The following is a 15,262-nucleotide window of genomic DNA, read 5'->3' as shown; positions in this document are numbered from 1 at the left end:
AAGTGAACAGTTTAGACTCCACAGGGAAGTTAGGTATCCCGGTAGACATTGGTATTCATAATTAAGTGCCCTGAGTCAATCAGGCACTGTCCCCTCAAAGCCAAGCTATACCACACAACAACATCACATAGCAAAACAGTCACTGTCAGTGAACTGTTCCACCAGCCCATCGCTCTGCCGGTGAAGTGGTGTGGTAAGAGTTATGCAAACCCCCAACCGGAGACAGATCTCTTGCATAACCGCTGACTCAAAGCTCTGCACCTGATCACTGTGCAGCTCCTCTGTTGCCCCAAACAAAACATCTTTTCCACTAGTCAGTCTACCATAATCATGGCATTGTAATGCTTTGGGAACTGGATGCTACCACATAACGACATCTTCCTGCACTGAAAGAGGCTAGCTAGGCTATCCCTTTGGGAATGGTAGGCTTTTATAGCTAATCTATAAGCCACTGTGGCTAACCACTCTGGCCTCTGCTGCTGTGCTGCCAGTTTTTTATCCTCCCCAGCATGTTGTCACCCTCCTGTACTTGCTGGGGCTTCTCCATGCTGATACTACAGGGGCTTAATTTCACTGCATCTGGGGCTGCTGCAGCAGTTAGTGTTTGCAGCCCTCTCCTGTACATGACCGCAGTGATTTGGCGTTGACATGCTTATGCCCTGCTCGATGTGTAGTCCTATCTAGCCCACAGCTCCTCCAGCTCAGTGATCCATCTCAATGCTCTCTGACACTCTCTGCACCTTTTTGCACCTAGAAGAGAACAGAACAATTGCAGTCATTGCTGGTATGTGTTTAAAAAAATGAATGGGATGGTAGGATCGGGGAATGACCGTACCGGGTCTGTGTTGAAGCCCTCATGCATCCACTGGAATGCTTCTTTGCAGTCCAGGTCCAAATGAAATGCTACCACAGACTGATCTAGATGAGGCCATCTAGATCAGTCTGTGGAAATCTGTGCTCATTCAGTCAAAGAGAATTCATGGATCAGGTCCTGTTGTTGGACATAAAAGCCTCACTCACAACCAATTATTCCCGAAGGTGTTTGGTACAATTTCAGGTGTTTGTGCTTTACGCCACTCCAGCTGATGCTTGGGTGTCCATGTCATTTTGGCTATAAATGTGTCTATGTATAACTTGAACATAAATCTCCAGATATGTACATGAGGAACAGCTGAAAACCTGACAAAATGTAGATTATTTTCTTAGCATTTCAAAACACAAAAACAACTTTAACAACATTAAGTCTGGAAACAATGCAGGATGAGAAAAGCCAACAAAAGAATTACCTAGTTTCTTCATTTCCTCACGACTGTTCTGTCAGAATCTGCTGCATCCAGCATATGTTGCCAGGACTCAGGCAATGTAGAGCATCATGTGCAAGGTCCCTTAGCTTCATCCACTTTATCAACAAGTCCTACCACTGTCAACAACGTAGTAATGATGGCAAATAATGAAGGAAATGTAGCTGCAGATCAACAAAGATAAGTCCTTTTTACTATCATCAAGCTACACAATGTGCAGGTTAATAAATGAAGGCCATTCAGCAGTGCTGAGGTCTAAGAAATACTGTATGCATTAACAAACTGAACTGGAAGAGTCAACATCCTGGCTTCACAGTCACATAAATGCAATATATTAGACAGGACAGTGAGAATGTTCTCCTAAAAGTAGTATAATTACTGAAATTTAAACTTACATACCCTTAGACATTCTTGAATGATCTTTTTTCTAATGATAATTTTTTAGAAGTCAGGCTGGTTGGTGGTTCTCGCTGCTCTGGGAGAGTGGAGGTGCTTCATGGAGAGACCTGGTCCACAGTGTGTGATGCTGACTTTGACCAGCAGGATGCAGAGGTTGTGTGTCGAGAGCTGGGCTGTGGGCTTCCTGTGGAGGTGCTGGGAGCAGCTGCTTTTGGCAGAGGGGAGGGTCAGGTGTGGTCAGAGGAGCTTCAGTGTAGAGGCAACGAATCTCAGATTCACTCCTGTCCAACATCATCTTTGGTGAAATACAACTGCTCTCATCATAATGATGTGGGTGTGGTGTGTGCTGGTAAGTGATTGATTGTTTGATTTATTGATTGATTGATTTCAGTTAATTAGAATGGTGTCACATTTTTACACATTAAACACATTTTGTGTTCAAAAATAGTTGTTTAATTTCTGATTTGGTCTTGCCATCTGTACATTCATATATTCTCTCTCACTCTTTCTCTCACAGACAGTGTGAGGCTTGTGGGTGGTGGCAGTCGCTGCACTGGGAGAGTGGAGGTTCTTCATAGAGGACAGTGGGGAACAGTGTGCGGATATGTCGGGGACATGATAGATGCTGCAGTGGTGTGTAGAGAGCTGAGCTGTGGGGAGCCATTGAGTCTGGATGCTGCTGTAGGAGGATCTGGACCGATCTGGATGAGTCATGTGGACTGCAGTGGATCAGAATCTACACTGAAAAACTGTGGATCACTGGGATGGGGCAAACATAGCTGTGTTCATCTTTTAGATATCGAAATTCATTGTTCAGGTAAGTTTCAATCATTTTTAATGCCAAATCCTACTACTTGCCTGAAAAGCTACACAGATGCCTAAACAGCTAAATAACTAATAAACATTTTTTTTGTCTTTAATGTGTCCATCTTTAACCTTTAGTATAGCTTCTGTTTTTATTGCTTTCAGCTTTTCAAAGAAATATGCTGTAACGCAGGGTTTGCAGATCAGACACACGCGGATAAAAGTTAATCCGGAAGATTTATTCAAACGGGAGTAAACAGGGTTAACACCAGACCAGGTCAATAACCAAAAGAGGCAGACGAAATACAGGGGCATAGGCGAAAGCGGAGTCGAAAAAACAGGTGAGGGTCGTAACCAGGAAAAGAACATACACCAAAACAGAAGCGAGAATCGAAAACGGAAAAAACAAGCGAGGTCAAACACGGAGCAGCAATCAGAAAAACAAACGGCTAAGTATGCACAGACTAAGTAAGGGCAATACTTCGCAAAGATAAGTTTCAAACAGACCGGTATATATACAGAGTACAACAGGCGATGATGATTAGTATTCCGGTGACTGTGATCTGTTAGGTGGTTTGTGATTGACTGGAAGAGTCTCGTGACTAACTGAAGGATTCTGGGAAGTGGAGTCCTTGGTGGTCCGAGAGTCCGAATGAGAACCAGGAAGCGTGACATATGCAGGAATTTTAATAATTGTTCTTGTGAACACTTTTAAAGTTCAGTCTTTGACTTTGTTTGCACTTTTTGCTTTCTTCAATCCATATAGTCCTAATTACAAATTTAGATTAATAGTCCACAAAACCTTATTCCGCATCTCAGATGTCCAGTTTTGATATTTTACTTCAAAATTGATAATTATATGCTTACAAGTAATTAAATACTCATTATTTATATGTTAGCTGCTAATTGAGCATTAGTTTTGAATTAAGTACTTAGTCATTAGTAATTGAGTACACTGTTAATTGATAGTTTAGTTTGTCAGTTTGCAGTTTATTTACTCTTTAACTGTGTATTAACTACTACTTACTAAACTGCTAATGAACTGATAAGTGTGCTTACTCATAAATATGTAACATAAAAATGATCAATTACTTATATTTTAATCCCCTATAATTATCTATTGGTTAATTAACTGATCTATCATTACATTTTCTTCCACTGTGCAGTTTTTGGGCTTTACTGGACACTTTGCCTCACCGCCACATATTCACTTAATAAAACTTTACCATTAATTACTGCTTTATGTGTGCCTCTAGGTAAAGTGATGATCTTCACTATTAATCTATTAATTATAGTACGAATTCATGATTAAGAGCAGCCCATACATATTTCACTGTGAATAACAGAAGAAACTTATGTGGACATACTGGTTAGGCCTAAAACACAGGCTGCTTATCCAAAGTATGTAAATAGTTGCCTTTATAAGCATAGAAATGAAATATCCATACACTGACAGAATCTACACATTATTATCTTATCTTATTATCTTAATAACTAGGTTTTATCAGATTCATTGTTAATTGATAATATTTGTATATTTCACACTTTACTTGAGGGGACACAAAACAAGTAGAGATAAAGATAAGATATCAGTAACTAGTCTTAATCATGAGTCTATAGTATAAATTGTAGCAAGAATAATCTCTTTACTGGGAGAGACATAAAGTGATGATTAATTCATGACATTAAATCAGAAGATTAAATAACAGATAATTTGTGACCTTTAAACTGTAAAGATTTACAGTTCATTTCTTTTTGTCAGTAATGGCTTCTTAACAGCTACATATTCTTTCAGACCCATAGTGTTAAATTGCCTTCTGACAGTGGAAGGATGGACAGAAACACTTGTTTTTTTGTGTATCTGAAGCAATGAACGTGCAGTTGAGCTTCATTTTCTTTTATGTCTTAAAGATGAAAGCTTTAAGTACATTAAGTGAGGACATTTGGGATGTGGTAGAATGAAAGATTCACAGCATGAATGTGTAGCTGAAAAATCTGCAACAACTATGTGAAGCAATCATGTCAACATGGACCAGAATCTCTGAGGAATTTTCCCAGCACCTTGTACCATATGTACACATGCCACTGGTGAGTGTGTCTGGTGTGTGTGTGTTTGTGTGCATATATTCATAGTACTATGCAAAGGTTTTGGGCACCTAAGAAATTTAGATTTAAAAGGCTCTATATCTAGGCTTCATTCCCCTAAAGCATGTTAGTATGTTAAATGATTCCTAAATGGAAGCGCGAGCATCACACAGACTCTACCACTTAAACTGACCTTAACACCAAGATTCTTTTGGGTAACTGGGCCCTGGGCAGATAGTATTTATTTGCTCAGAAGCAGCACTTACATTACAAAAACCTTACACCCATACACACAGTATCTATAAAATATATCATGATTTTATTATCTCGATCTGTTGGTTTAACCAGTTCAAAATGTCTCCTCATAGAAACTTTGTAAAATTTGTAGTCATCATTCAACATCTGGTTTGGCCAATCAGTGCTTCATAATGTTAAATCTGGTGTGCTGCTAATAGAATGTAACAGATCCATGTGATACATGGAGGCACCAAGAAGACGTCTGGAACTAAACTTTGTTCTTCAAACTAGCTCACAAACATGACTTTTGAAGAATTTGTACATACTCTAATGATATATGGTGATTTTATAAGCAGAAACACAACTATTGCCAAGACCAACCACTTCATTAAGTACACCTCCTTATACTATGTACACAGAGAAGGTACTATTTGGGTAGTGGATCATTCTCAGCACTGCAGTGACACTGACGTGGTGGTGGTGTGTTAGTGTGTGTTGCGCTGGTCTGAGTGGATCAGATGCAGCAGTGCTGCTGGAGTTTTTAAACACCTCAGTGTCACTGCCGGACTGAGAATAGTCCACCAACCAAAAACATGCAGCCAACAGTGTCCTGTGGGCAGCATCCTGTAGCCACTGATGAAGGACTAGAGGATGACCAACACAAACTGCACAGCACCAGATGAGTTATTGTCTGACTTTACAAGAGGGACCAACAAGAGGGACCAACAAAAGGGACCAACAAGATAGGTGTGTCTAATAGAGTGGACAGTGAGTAGACACAGGGTTTTAAAAACTACAGTAGGAGGTGTCCACTGTAGTTAAAGAGTGCTACATCTCTGAGGAAAAAGCTGGTGGCATGTCTGGTTGTGCTGACATTGATGGCTCTTATTCTCTACCCAGAAGAAAGCTAATGGACAATGTCCAGGATTAGAGGGGTCATCCATAATTTTACCAGCATGCTTCATCACCCTGCTGTTATAGATGTCCTGAAGCACTGGCAGACTACATATGATGATCTTCTCCACTGTCCTGATTACGCACTGGAGTTTAGCTTGTACTTGTGACATGGAGAAACCAAACAAGATGCTTATGGATAATGTGAGGATGTACCTGATGATTGTTGTTTAAAACTGGATCATCAGGCTCTGTGGCAGGTTGAATTTCTTCAGCTGTCTCAGGAAAAACATTCTCCTCTGTGGCTATGGAGACTATATTCTTCTCAGACTCTGGGTTCCTGGATATGGTGGTGTCCAGGAACTTGAGTGACTCCACATTGGAAATTACAGAGCTACTGATGATGAGTGTTGAGCTTGAGGTTCACCACCGTCTCTACAGTCTTTTGCATGTCCAGCAGCAGGTGGCTGCTGCTGCACCAGGAGATGAGCTGCTCGTCTTCCTTTCTGTAGGGAAATTTTTCATCATTGGCTGTGAGGCCCAACATGATGGTGCCATCTGCAAACTTCAGCATCTTCACAGCCAGAAAATTTGAAGCAGCAGTCATTGATAGACTGAAAAGAAAGAGTTATAGCACATAAACTACTTGTACTCCAGTACTGAGGGAGAGGGGTCTGATCTGTGTTTTCGTAGTTGTGTTTTTCCACACATGCTGTCTCTTGTTTGTCAGGAAATCCATGATCCATCCGCAGATGGGATTTGACGAAGACAACGGAGACAGTTTGACCTGCAGGAGCTCTAGCGCTATTGTGTTTAAAGCCAAGCTGAATTCCACAAACAGAACTCTACTGTAGGTTCCAGGACTGTTGAGATGCAGTATGAAGTGCAGGGACAAGTTGACAGACTTGATAGACTTGTTTGCTTTATATGTGACCTGCAGGGGATCCAGCAGAAGGTTTGTGATGGCCTTCAGGTGAGATAGGACCATGTTGTCAAAGACTTCATAACTACAGAGGTCAGGGCTGCTGACCTGTAGAACATGTAGTCCAGTATTTTTTATTTTTTTATTTTTTTTTTGGGGAGGGCAGGGGCTGGAATGAACTTAAATGTTTAAAGCATGTGGGAACAGACCAAAGTTCTAGTTGAAGGTGTTTGTGAAGATTTGTACTAGTTGATCAGGGTGGATGAAGAGACCAAGTCTGGCCCTGGTGCTTTTTTCATTTTTTGGTCTATTGAAAAGCCTGTTGATGTCCAGCTCATTGATAAGGAGATGAGCAGGGTACAAAAGTGAGAGACCCAGGATGGCGGAGTGCAGGGGACTTATACAGAAAGGCTGATAATTGTTTTTTCCACATTCCACATTTTCCACATTCAAATCTATGGTACAACAAGTCTTTGGAGAGCCCCTTCCCCTCTTATGCATCCTGACCATCTTTGTTCATCCTATTCCTCCCTCTTCATCCAGGCCTTCCCATTTTATCCTACTACTTCCTTATAAAGTCTGTCTTTTCATTATTCATCTTATCCCCCTTCACTAATCCAACTTTTCCCTGTCCATTCAAACACTCCACCACTCTTCCTCCATTCCATCCCCCTTCTTACGTAACGTTCATCCCTCTCCTCCTCAACTCATCCCATGCCATCTCCTCTTTATCCTACTTTGTCTTATTCCAGCTGCCAGCCCTGTCAGATTCTCTCCCTACTCTCACTGCCTACTTATTCACTCTCTGTCTGTTGCCAACAATTGACTCTTCATGCCTTCCAATTCTACTGGCCCATGTTTTGTAGATCCTTTGGGGTCATGGACTTCAGTCTCTCCTCTTGACTCTGCTCCTCACTGGCTCCATCACTTAGTACATCAGTACTCGACTTTTCATGCCTCTTACAGTGCCTTCTGATCTGGCACCCTTGGATCCCCCCAAGCACTATCTTCAGTCTCTTCTTTTTGCTCTGCCTTTCTGCTGGTTTCATGACTCCTGGTGTGATTGACACATTAGAATCTCCCATGAAAATGTTGGGCAGCCTACCCTTACAGATTGTACCCACCACCATTTTGGCGTATGGAGGTTTGTCTTAAGCATGGGAATGCTTCTACTTAATCCTACCAGAGATACATGACCCTGGAGCTGCATCATTATGTTCCCAGAGCTATATGACCCTTTCTGTACACTCTGCGTTCTTACTCTTTTTTCACTGGCACTGGCATTTATTTGCCCTTCTTTCTCTGACCAAACCCACCAAAACCCCACCAAAAAGGTTTTCATCAGACCCACCCAAACAATGTCACTCACAATACTCCAGCAGGCCATTCTGCATTGCTTTGCCTCTCTTCAGGCTAAACACACCTCTTACACTCTTTGCAGACAGCTATCACTGACATTGTGCATAGTTACTACTGCTTTATTAGAAACACAAATAACTATTAATTTGAGCCATATTCAGAGATTTCAAAATTAAAAATTAAAAATGGTATTCATACAGATAGAACATTTATCCATATTATTTCATGATTATTATCATATCTTGTAATGTCATAACAATTTTATAACATCACTTGTGTGTTTAAAATTATATCAAATGGCATTTATTTATCTTTTTTGGTTGTATTTGCACGTGTTTGGCATAAACTCACCATAGATAAGTCAAAAGTCTGAATACATATATCCCCCTGAATATGGGGGAAAATATCTGTGCCCTGCCTCTTTCCTGTTCTCTGTATGCTCCTCTCCCCTTACCATATCACTACACACTCAGACTGCTCTTCCTCTTGCACTCAGTTGCTTTTTTCAGGTGCCATTCATGTAAACATAATTCTTATCATTCGTAGTATTTTTCATGCAAAGACTTACGCAGTGAACAACTGTGTCAGTGTGAATGCGGAATAAACATTGCCGACTGACAAAAACATAACCTATGATTTGCATTTCATAGTTACAGTGCAGTGAGAAATTATTTGCACCCTTCCTAATTTTTATGTTTTGACTTTTGGGTTCAATTTCACTAGCCACACCCAGGCATGATTACTGCCAGACCTGTTGAATCTAAACATAACTTCAATAGAACAATGTAAAGCTGGCAATGTGAAGCAGGCAAGAAGGTCTCAAAAAGCAGCTGATGCCATCTGAAAAGGGTTACAAAGCCATTGCTAAGGCTCCGGCAAACCACCATTATACAGAAATGGAGAAAACTTAGAACAGTGATGAACCTTCGTAAGAGTGGCCAGCCTAGCAAATTTCACCAAGAGTGCATCAAAGCATCAAAGACTCATACAGGAGGTCACAAAAGAACCCATCTAAAGAACTACAGACCTCAGTTGAGGTCAATATACATGATTACACATCGCATCCATGGGAGAGCTGCAAGGCGCAGTACACTGCAGTCTTGCATTTGCCAACATCTAGATGACCCCCCAAGACTTTTAGGATAATATTCTTCTTCTTATTATTATTATATTCCTATTTTTAGAAGTCACTGTTAAATCTGGTGTAAAGCATGCATTCTACCACAAGAAGATCATACCAACAGACAAACGTGGTGGTGGTAGTGTGGTAGTCTTGGGCTGCTTTGCTTCTGCAGGACCTGGATGACTGATCATAATTGATGGAACCATGAATACTGTTCTCTATCAGAAAATCCTGAAGGAGAATATCCGCCCATCGGTTTGTGACCTAAAGTTCAAGCGCAGTTGGGTTATGCAGCAGGACAATGATCCAAAGCACACAAGCAAGTTCACCTCTGAATGGCTCAAAAAAAAATAAAAAAATTAAGGTTTTGAAGTGGCCGAGTCAAAGTCTTGACTCGAATCCCATTGAGATGCTGAGGCACAACCTTAAATGGGCAGTTCTTGGTTGAAAAACCCTTCTGTATAGACGTAATAAACAAATCTGTAAAGAAGAATGGCATAGTAATGTAAAAGAAACTTACCGTAAACTCTTGACTGCAGTTGTCACTGCCAAAAGTGGCACAATCAGTATTATGGGGCAATTACTTTTCCACGTGGGAGATAAAGGTTAGGAATAGATCTTTATCTTCAATAAATGCAATGATCATTTAAAAGCTGCATTTTGTGTTTACTTGTGTTGTCTTTATTTTCTATAAAAATTACTGGGATGATCAGAAATATTTAAATGTGACAAATTGTTAAATATAGAAGATGGGGCAAATACTTTTTCACAGCACTGTAAATAAGGACAGCATCTGTGTGATGTGTTTAATGTTTAATGTTTTGCGGAATGTGCTTTGTCAATATTTTACCATTTAAATGAATGTTTAATTTTGAGCCAGAAAACTGAAATTCGACTTAGTGGAAGTGCAGTTGACAAAAACAGTAACATTTAAGCCCAATTTTTAACAGACATGGAAATAAAAATTTGCCTCACTCCTGATAACTTCAAACTGACTGACAACATAAAAGCAAAACCTTGTGTTATACAAATATACGTCACATGAGGATTACAGCACATAACTATTACTAGGAACAGTTTACCTAAAAAAATCAATCATAATTTAATATTTTGATATCCACTATAATATCAAAACTGGGCAGAAAAAAAACCTTCCCTTTCACCACTGGCAGAACATAAAATCTACTGGACACTTACTGTAAACTTTAAGTAGATTCATGTGGAAGGAAAACTATCTAAGCAACTATCTCCTTGTGAACTTCTCACTTTTATGTGTGTTATGCACATTTGTTATGTGGTTACATCACACACAGGTCACAGAAGGTCTAGGCTTACTGGTGGTCCTCATCTGTGCTCCGGGAGAGTGGAGGTGTTTCATGGAGAGACCTGGTCCACGGTGTGTGATGCTGACTTTGACCAGCAGGATGCAGAGGTTGTGTGTCGAGAGCTGGGCTGTGGGCTTCCTGTGGAGGTGCTGGGAGCAGCTGCTTTTGGCAGAGGGGAGGGTCAGGTGTGGTCAGAGGAGCTTCAGTGCAGAGGAAATGAATCTGAGACTTCCCTTTGTCCAATATCATCTTCACTTAGACTCAACTGCACCCATGACAGTGATGTTGGACTAATATGTTCCGGTTAAGTATAATATTTGAACTTTTCAATGTTGGATATTAATCAGGGCTGTACAACGCAGCAATATTGTCACACATGCTAGGAAAAATTAATCCTGTGTGAATGTAAACAAGATAACAGTCACACGTGTGTTAGACCTTCATGTGTACATGTGTGTATATCTTTGATCATGTTTTGTTGTGTCAAAGTGCTCATGGAAATTGTAGTCATTTACTAGGTCAGTTATTCATGAGCTATTTTAACTTTGTGAATTGATCAGTATTGAGCAACATTTTCTGACTGCCCGAGTGATCTGCTCAGTGTAGTTGCAAAAGCTGTAATGCAGGTAGGTGTTTAATGTTTATGGTAGTTGTAGTCCATCAGATAAATCAAACCATAGAAAACAAATACAGACGTTTGTAAACAAGTGGGCTTGTGATGTAGAAGTAATTTAGTGTGGGGTTTTAATGTTATACTTAGAGACAGTAACAATTTAGGATTTTCAGTTTCCCTGCTGAAAGAAGGTCTCTGGAATCAAATACAAAAACTAAAAATACAAAACAAACAAACAAACAAATAAATACCAATACAACATTTTAGAGTATTATCTATTTATTCACAGTTGAAATGAGAATTGTTTTATATTTGTTAACATTTATACTTTTTAGACTATTTTATGTAGTTTTTTATCTTAATAATTGTTTGTACATCAATATTTTCATAACACCATCACTACATGATCAGCAGGTTTATGTATCTGGCCCCGTTAATTACTTATTTCATGTTGTACTATAGTTATTACTGTACATGCATTTCTGTTTAACTGCTGTTTTAATAAACTCTTTGTGTTCTCAGGTCACACTCAGGCTCGGCTGGTGAACGGCTCTGACTCCTGTTCTGGTCGAGTGGAGCTCCAGTACCTCAGTGAGTGGGGCACAGTGTGTGATGTAAGCTGGGATATGAGAGCTGCCAGTGTCCTCTGTGGTCAGCTGAAGTGTGGGAGTGCTGTTGCTGTGTTGGGGTCAGACTGGTTTGGGGAGGGGAGTGGCCAGATCTGGACTGATGTGTTTGATTGTCAGGGAAACGAAACACACCTGTCAGAATGTCCCATTTCATCATGGAGTCGAACTGCATGCTCTCATAAACAGGATGCTGGAATCATCTGCAGTGGTGAGTTTGTTCAGCCATGTAAAGAGTGTAAAAAGTGAAAATACAGATTTATTCACATTGAAATCTAAAATTTGTAAAATCAGAAATTAAACTAAAAATCCTTTCAGGTTCCTCTCTGGCGTTTCATGAGGGGCGAGTGCGGTTGTCTGGAGGGATGGAGTGTGAGGGGGAGGTGGAGGTGTACTTCAGGCAGGACTGGAGGAGAGTTCTGCTGGACTCCTGGAGTGAGTCTGTGGCCTCTGTGGTCTGCAGACAGCTGGGTTGTGGCTCTGTGTTCAGCTTCTCCAGCTCCTCTACATCCAGTCCTGAACACAGAGACGTATGTGTGATGGGCTTCCATTGTGCTGGGAGTGAAGCTCATCTGGGGAACTGCAGCAGCGCACAAGCAGTCAACTGCAGCTCCAGAGAACAGCTCTCAATCACCTGCTCTAGTATGTATTTTGGGATTATTTTGGAACACATTTATATAACCAGGTGTGGAAACTTTATTATCTAGTTTACTGTATGTAATTAACATTTTTGATTTTTTAGATTTTTATCATTTCAATAAGCTCATTTTAAAATATCCATAATAAATTATCACAACCTGAAGGGAAAGTAATGATTAATACTACGCTAATTAGCCTACTAATGTCAGCAATTCACTCTGTGTAATATGTAAATACACTGACATGCCAAAAGTCATAGAATAGCAGTATGTAAGTTGATTATGAAGTGGTGTTACCTCAGTGGACAGCTTGGGACGCCCACACTGGTTTAGGTTTCGAGGTGTTGTCTTGTAAGTGAGGTTGAACACTGGCTAGCGTGCTGATGGCAAGGTGACGTGAATTGAGTTCAAACGAGGTATGATAGTGGGTGCCTGAGGGATAGTAAATTCTATTTCCAAAGTTGTGCAGGCATTTAACATTTCTCAATCCACAGTGTCACATCTGTACTGGGACTACATCGTAGAAGGCATTACCATCGTACAAGGCATTACCCGGCTCCCGAGTGGTGCAATGGTCCAAGCGTTGGCCCTATCATCAGGACATTGTGAGTTCGATCCCTGGTGATGCCACAGCCATCAGTGGACAGGAGTCCAATAGAACACAATTGGCCTCGCTCTCTCTGGGTGGGTAGGATGGCCCCGCCTCTCCCCCATCACTGAGCATGATGCTAGGCTGTTCAATGACATTGCATGAGTGGCAGTTCGAAAAGATGCAGTGGCTGGCTTCACAGGTCTCGGAGGAAGCCTGTGCTAGCCTTCACCCTCCTAGCACTGATGGTATCTCATGTTTGGGGGAGTCCTAACTAGTGGATGGAATTGGATATGACTAAATTGGGGATATAATTGTGGAAAAAAATCCTGACTCCCGCCTGATCGCCATGCAAACAGACAAGAGACTCTGGCAGAAATCACATGACATTGTTTGGGTTCACTGGTACACCTGAATACATAATTGACCGTTTCACGGCTTGCTGACCATTTGCAGCCTTTCATGGACTTCATGTACCCCCCACAATGATGGGATATTCCAGCAATATAATGCACCGTGCCATCAGGCCCAAGTTGTCCAGAATTGGTTTGAGGAGCATTCTGTAGAGTTCCAACAAATCATCATATGGCCTGCACATTTGCCCCAGTCGTGCATTTATGGGATGTGGTGGACATTCGCACCCAAGATCCTGCACCTGCAAATACCACAGTGCTGTGGGTGACTATCCAGATGGCATGACTCAACATCCCTCCAGATGTCTTCTATCCACTTGTAGAATTGATGCCATGTCGAGTTGCTGCACTTCACTGGGCTAGAGGGGGTCCTACACAATACTAGTTCCTGTCCCATGACTTTTGGCATGTCAGTGTATATGAATGATATTTATGACATATTTAAGTATGGACACTGTCTACATGTATAAAAATATATTGTAGCACTCACTGCCTTCAGAGAAGACCCAGTTCAAGTCTTTGTGCTTTATTAAAGAGCAGTTCACTCACTGTTCTCTCACATGTGCACTCTCAGCGCTCAGCTCCAATTAACTCTGTTCTTCCTTTTTTTAAAGCATAAACACAGCTAGCTGGCTATCCATGCTCTTCAGAGTAAGAGTCCTTAGCAGAATAAACAGGAAGTAACAAGACATGCATTTCTTGAACATGCTACACTACCCCCCTTACAAAAGTCCCCACCCCTGAGGACTACAAAGCCTTTGAACCAAACTGGGAATTGCCCCCACCTCCTAGGGTGCATTGGGGTGGGGGACTCCTAAGGCTGGGGAGTCATCCACACACCTGTACTCTGTGGCATGCTCTAGGTCCATTTGGCACCCATGGTTTCTAAAAATGTCTAGACCCAGCCTACCTAGGTGTCTAGCAGGTACCACTTCTGTCTGGGCCACTGTGACTGACGACCCCATGTCCAACAGAGCAGTTAATGAATCTCCTTCAATGTGGCAGAAGTCTGATATGAATGTTTACCACACCATAGCCACTGTTTGTTTTCTGCCTGTGCTGTTCTTTTTGGCTAGGCCAGCATTTTTAAACTTCTTGCTGAGTAGATCACTCATATATGAGCAAAATTTATATTTTATGGGCAATATGTAGTGTTGAAATTCAGATTAGTTTGACAACATTTGATGAAAAACATATTCAGTATTTTCAGTGAAAGTTCCATTATGTAACCTAATGTAAAGGGTGTATCCTGATGCAAAGAAAAGTCAAGTTTCTCAGAAAAAGTCAAGGTTTGGCTCCTAAATTTCATAGATAATTCTCCATTATTTTCTCAATGTAGGAAATTATCATGTGGAATAAATGCATTATGAAACCTGGAACAAACTTTGTTTGAATTTGAACGTCTCTTCTCTTTATGACTTTTCTTTGTCACTTTTCTATATGTGTAATTTTAGCTCACAGCTCCATCAGGCTGGTTGGTTCTGGGGGAGACTGTGCAGGAAGGCTGGAGGTTTTCCACAGCGGCTCATGGGGGACAGTGTGTGATGACTTGTGGGATATTAAGGATGCACAGGTGGTGTGTAGACAACTGCAGTGTGGAGTGGCCCTCAGTGCCCCGGTACCAGCCTGGTTTGGACCTGGAACAGGACCCATATGGCTGAATGAGGTGGAGTGTGAGGGGAACGAGACGTCCCTGTGGAACTGCAGATTTCAGCTGTGTGGAGAGGATGAATGTGGACACATGGAGGACGTAGGAGTCGTGTGTTCTGGTAAAATGCTGACTGACATTCTTATAAATAGTGTAAAGACGTAGTGTATTGCAGCTGTAAAAAAACAAAACAGGATTGCTCACAATGTGTAGAATATGAATTTATTTTCTCAACTTATCAATAAAAAGATTTTGTTCTGCTTAATTCGTATACAAAATGTAACAA

The 15,262-nt window shown here is 41.1% G+C and overlaps 1 protein-coding gene across 1 annotated transcript in view; it reads left to right on the top strand.

Moving 5' to 3' along the window:
- The first annotated feature begins 825 nt into the window (after positions 1–825).
- The window catches only part of LOC118800284 (scavenger receptor cysteine-rich type 1 protein M130-like), a 39,705-nt gene continuing 25,268 nt past the window's right edge, over positions 826–15,262 (top strand). Inside the window, exons 1-6 of the mRNA XM_036560493.1 lie at positions 826–838; positions 1,747–2,053; positions 10,445–10,752; positions 11,585–11,899; positions 12,007–12,330; positions 14,783–15,097. Coding sequence (XP_036416386.1) covers positions 826–838; positions 1,747–2,053; positions 10,445–10,752; positions 11,585–11,899; positions 12,007–12,330; positions 14,783–15,097 — 1,582 coding nt within the window. The remainder of the gene's footprint in view (positions 839–1,746; positions 2,054–10,444; positions 10,753–11,584; positions 11,900–12,006; positions 12,331–14,782; positions 15,098–15,262) is intronic.

Source organism: Colossoma macropomum, unplaced genomic scaffold (genome assembly GCF_904425465.1).
Source record: "Colossoma macropomum unplaced genomic scaffold, Colossoma_macropomum, whole genome shotgun sequence".
NCBI lineage: Eukaryota > Metazoa > Chordata > Actinopteri > Characiformes > Serrasalmidae > Colossoma > Colossoma macropomum.
This window is presented reverse-complemented; position numbering and strand designations above follow the sequence as displayed.